Source organism: Aphanomyces astaci, assembly GCF_000520075.1.
Source record: "Aphanomyces astaci strain APO3 unplaced genomic scaffold supercont1.17, whole genome shotgun sequence".
NCBI lineage: Eukaryota > Oomycota > Saprolegniomycetes > Saprolegniales > Verrucalvaceae > Aphanomyces > Aphanomyces astaci.
The window spans coordinates 795,312-799,295 of NW_009798280.1; the positions used below are offsets into that span (position 1 = coordinate 795,312).

Genomic DNA, 3,984 nt, shown 5'->3' on the forward strand with positions numbered 1-3,984 from the left:
AAAAGTTGACCTCGTCCATATATTCCTAAGAGAGGAGGGGCCAGGGAAAATTTTAATATCTCAATCATTTCTTTGTATAAACTCAATCCGAGACACAAGTTCTCTTCCTCTTGTCCAGCTCTATCGATTTTGTGGTCTTAGCATTCCTACTTTTGAATCCCCCAGGAGGAATAACTTCCCAAGTGGGACTCAAATTCTCGTCGTAGGCTTCTTGCACCATATGTTTGTTGAAAGTTCTACTTTACACTCGATAGATAATCGTGTTCTAACGTTAGCTCAAATCCTTCCGAGATAGATGCCGTTTCGTGTCGTACCCAATATGGTCTAGGTAGCTCAATCCAAGTGCTGTACGTTTTCCAGAAGTCAGAAATTTTGGGAGGTGTCGATAGTGTTTGGGCGGACTGTATGAACTGCATACATCGAACATTACGCTGACACGTACGTTAGTGTCCTTTTGGAGCTCAAATGTAGCATATTAATCCAATGCCCCTTTAGGTTTTGTTGCACATTGTTTGGTTGTACATATCGCCAATGCACCACAGCCGTCACTTTTCATCTGCGATTTTCTCCAAGAACGACTTGAGCTCGAACGTGACTGTCCAATGGGGGATTGCTGCCCCAAGCTTGCGCAATCGCTCAATCAACCGGATGAACTTCTTCACGGGACCAGACTCACCCCCCTTGCCCTTGCCCCGTCGGAGGCATTCCTTGGACACGATAAAGTGGAACGTTTGGATGGGTTCGTGTTTGTCCCATGCCAGCCCCACGTAGTGTTCGTCCCAGACGATGCCACACACTTCGTTGGACTGGGCCATCGTGTACTGCGTTCCCCCTGTGGGGGTTTTCGCATGGGTTCCAGGGGCCAGTGGCGCGTATTTCATGATGTGACACATAAGCTGCGTTACCGTGGCAAACCCACTGAACCCCCCTACATGATCATGTTTTACAATCAATGAGGAAATATATTTTAAGAAGGGGGGATGTTCTATTTACCGTGGGGCTGGTCGGGGGCGCCGTGGGGGGCGTGAAAGGCATAGTCAGCCTCGGGGAAGTTCTTGGCGATTTGGTGCCACGTGGCGTCGGGGTACTCGTAGCTCAGGGGGACGTTCAATTGGTACAAGGGTACCCCCCACGTGCCATACAGTCGGTCTTTTTCAATACTAGCTTGGCAGTCAAACAAGAACAAGTTCCACTCGCTCGTGACAATGGGATGGTCACAGGGCACGAGTTCTCGAATGCGAAGGGCAGCAATGGCAATTTGACGTTGAGTGCGGTCGTTCCGGGTGTCTTTGATCAAATGCTCCATTTGATTGCACAGCGCGGCGGTTGAGGGGTACTTTTCTGGGATCTTGCGCAGTGCTTGGATTCGCCAGTTTTCATTGGGGTCGTATTTGCGGTTGATGAACGAAATGCTCTCGGCCAAGTTGGACACGCGAAGGGCAATGTCCTTTGCGAACGCGGTCAAGTGCTCCAAGTCCTGGGCCTCCATGTCCCACACAAACCGAATCGGGCCAAACATTCGCTCCTGGAAGCACCACGCCCGCATGAGGTAGTCGCGCGGCGGCATCGTCGGCTGCAGCCCCGCCCCCAGCACAATCGACGTCGCGTTCGCGTAGATCTGGCCCATGATGTTGACTTGCGCGATTTTGTCCGAGTCGCTGGACTGATCGATGCACACATAGTCGAGCCAGATGTTGCCCAGAGAGGTCACGTACTGTTCCAAATTGACCACTTCTTCCGGAAACAACTCACACGTGTAAGGTAGCTCGTGGTCGCAGTGCACAGTGTACGTGTCGCATTGAACACGGTTTTGCCACCGGTGCGAAATGGCAAAGTGGGAGTGCGATATGGTCACCCGCGTGCACTTGATGACGCGATCCTTGGACGAGAGGGAAACTATCACCCGCGCTTGCGCGTCGGTGCCAGTGGTGACCAAGGAGGCAGGGATATCGGTGTGGTAGATCACACTGGGCGGTACAACGTGTCTGTGGTGGTCGACGCTGATGCCGCCACCCATGGTGTATGTACCGTCGAGGGCGAACTATCGTTCGTGGCTGGTCCGTCGGTTACGCTTGTAACTGCTCGAAATAGTTTTGGGGGTTTACTCTGAGTAACGTTACTTACAATTAGTATTAACTGTATCGTTAACACACTCGAATTGATGACGTCATCATGGTGATTAGCCGCGCCCTTCCCCTGGCGACCCCCCGATTATACGATTATACCGTAGTACTACTATTCATATTAATAGTATCGTATCTACTCCAGTACTACAGACTAATAAAGTATGGAGTAACATTATAAGGTAGTATATATATATATATATACCGGTATGCACAGGGTTTGCGCAATACAGTAACGTTACTAAGCTTATAATGTGCAACCAAATGCACCCATCGCATCCATTATCCCAGTTTATCCCACTTCGACATGTCCTGAGCTTACTCTCAACCAGGTTTACAGTATACCAGTGAAATCTAGACGGTACTACAGTAGTTAACCAGGTTTGTCCCAGTGGATGGACCCAAAATTAGACTTGTGTGTGTGCCGATCACATTAATTTCAGTCATACACTAATTTACTGTTAATACTGTACTGTACTAGTAGTGTTTTTGTCGAAGAGTGGTTTTGATTGGCCAGCTTGATTAGTGTTTCATTTCTCCATCAAATAGTGTAGGTTGAATTCGTGGGATACATTCCTTTCGGTAAAGTACCAATACAGCTGCCATTTTTACTGCAGGTGCGCCTTCAAGATATGGTCGATCACCGCTGGATGCAACAAGCATGCGTGGTGGTTCTCGCGACATTCCTGGTCGTGGCCGTTGCTGCTTCAGGGAGGAAACGAAGCGCTGCTAAAGAGGACGACCCTCCACGATCGTCTTCTAGCAGTGCCTCCACCACCGACGGGCCTCGCCATCGACAACGTTCGTCGTCCGAGGTAGCCTCACTTGTCCTTCGTGTACACATGCATGATTGAATGATGCTCGCGTAGAAGACGTCAACCACGAAAATGCATGAGCTGGGTATCTCCATGGCTCGACTCTCTGCCCTTCCCCGTCGGATTTCGTCTACCATGAGCAATCCAGCCTCAGAGGTGGAGCATCCAGCGTCGTCATACATACATACCCCCTTCCTCTCACAATTGTTGTGTTCCACAGGAGTACGACAAGAAGACGGACTTGTTCCACGAAGGACGCAACCAAGGGGGCAAGCTTGTGGTCATCATGGTCGGCCTGCCCGGGCGCGGCAAGTCGTACATGGCTCGCAAGGTACGTATTCCGACGTCGTACGACATGCTTGAGCGTTCGCAGGTCGCTCGCTATCTCAACTGGATCAACTACTCCACCCGGGTGTTTAACATCGGCAACTACCGCCGCAAACTTCTCGGAGCGGACCACAGCGCCAAGTTTTTCGATCCGGACAACGCCGACGGCAAGAAGCAGCGCATGGACATGGCCGAGGCTGCCATGGATGTACGTACTTGTAGCAATTTCTGAGTCTTTCTATTGTTTGCAGGTAGAAGTATTATGAATCGACGTCTTTTCAAATAATATTTAATATATATATAATCGGTGAAATCATCATTTTTCTAAATGATAGGATATGCTGCAATATTTGAGCAACGAAGGCGAAGTCGCCATCTACGACGGTACGAACTCGACGTTGGAACGCCGCCTGTGGATCCAAGTATGTGTCATCTATATAAATACAAATATATATATATATATATTTCCAGTTCAGAACTATATAACTATTTGAGGATGTACTATATACAATGTTGCTACCTAATAGTTGAAAGTGTGGATATATATATATATATATAAAATTATACACCTTATGACGCTTTGGCTTGTAGGATCGAATCTCTCAAACCGATGGGTTCCACTTGCTCTTTATTGAAAGCATTTGCGAAGACGAACGCATCATTGAGCGCAATATCATGTAAGGGTGAACATTTTGAGATATATATATATATATATATAT

General features: G+C 48.4%; 2 protein-coding genes across 2 annotated transcripts in view; one reads left to right on the forward strand and one right to left on the reverse strand.

The window, feature by feature from the left end:
* Positions 1-420: 420 nt before the first annotated feature.
* Positions 421-2,082, reverse strand: H257_08100 (hypothetical protein). Its single transcript, XM_009833884.1, has 2 exons — positions 994-2,082; positions 421-928 (listed from the first exon to the last, which is right to left on the reverse strand). The coding sequence occupies exons 1-2, from the start codon at positions 2,015-2,017 to the stop codon at positions 546-548; spliced, it is 1,407 nt and encodes a 468-aa protein (XP_009832186.1). The 5' UTR covers positions 2,018-2,082; the 3' UTR covers positions 421-545.
* Positions 2,083-2,755: 673 nt separating this feature from the next.
* The window catches only part of H257_08101 (hypothetical protein), a gene marked incomplete at both ends in the record, with an annotated part of 6,602 nt that continues 5,373 nt past the window's right edge, over positions 2,756-3,984 (forward strand). The window contains 6 exons of the mRNA XM_009833885.1: positions 2,756-2,938; positions 2,993-3,094; positions 3,159-3,269; positions 3,312-3,473; positions 3,601-3,687; positions 3,857-3,942. Coding sequence (XP_009832187.1) covers positions 2,756-2,938; positions 2,993-3,094; positions 3,159-3,269; positions 3,312-3,473; positions 3,601-3,687; positions 3,857-3,942 — 731 coding nt within the window. The remainder of the gene's footprint in view (positions 2,939-2,992; positions 3,095-3,158; positions 3,270-3,311; positions 3,474-3,600; positions 3,688-3,856; positions 3,943-3,984) is intronic.

Excerpts from the sequence above, each read along its gene's own strand:
- H257_08100 (XM_009833884.1), bottom strand. The coding sequence starts at position 2,017 with ATGGGTGGCGGCATCAGCGTCGACCACCACAGACACGTTGTACCGCCC. Across the intron at positions 929-993 it reads CGCCCCCGACCAGCCCCACG|GGGGGTTCAGTGGGTTTGCC; the intron begins GTAAATAGAACA and ends ATGATCATGTAG.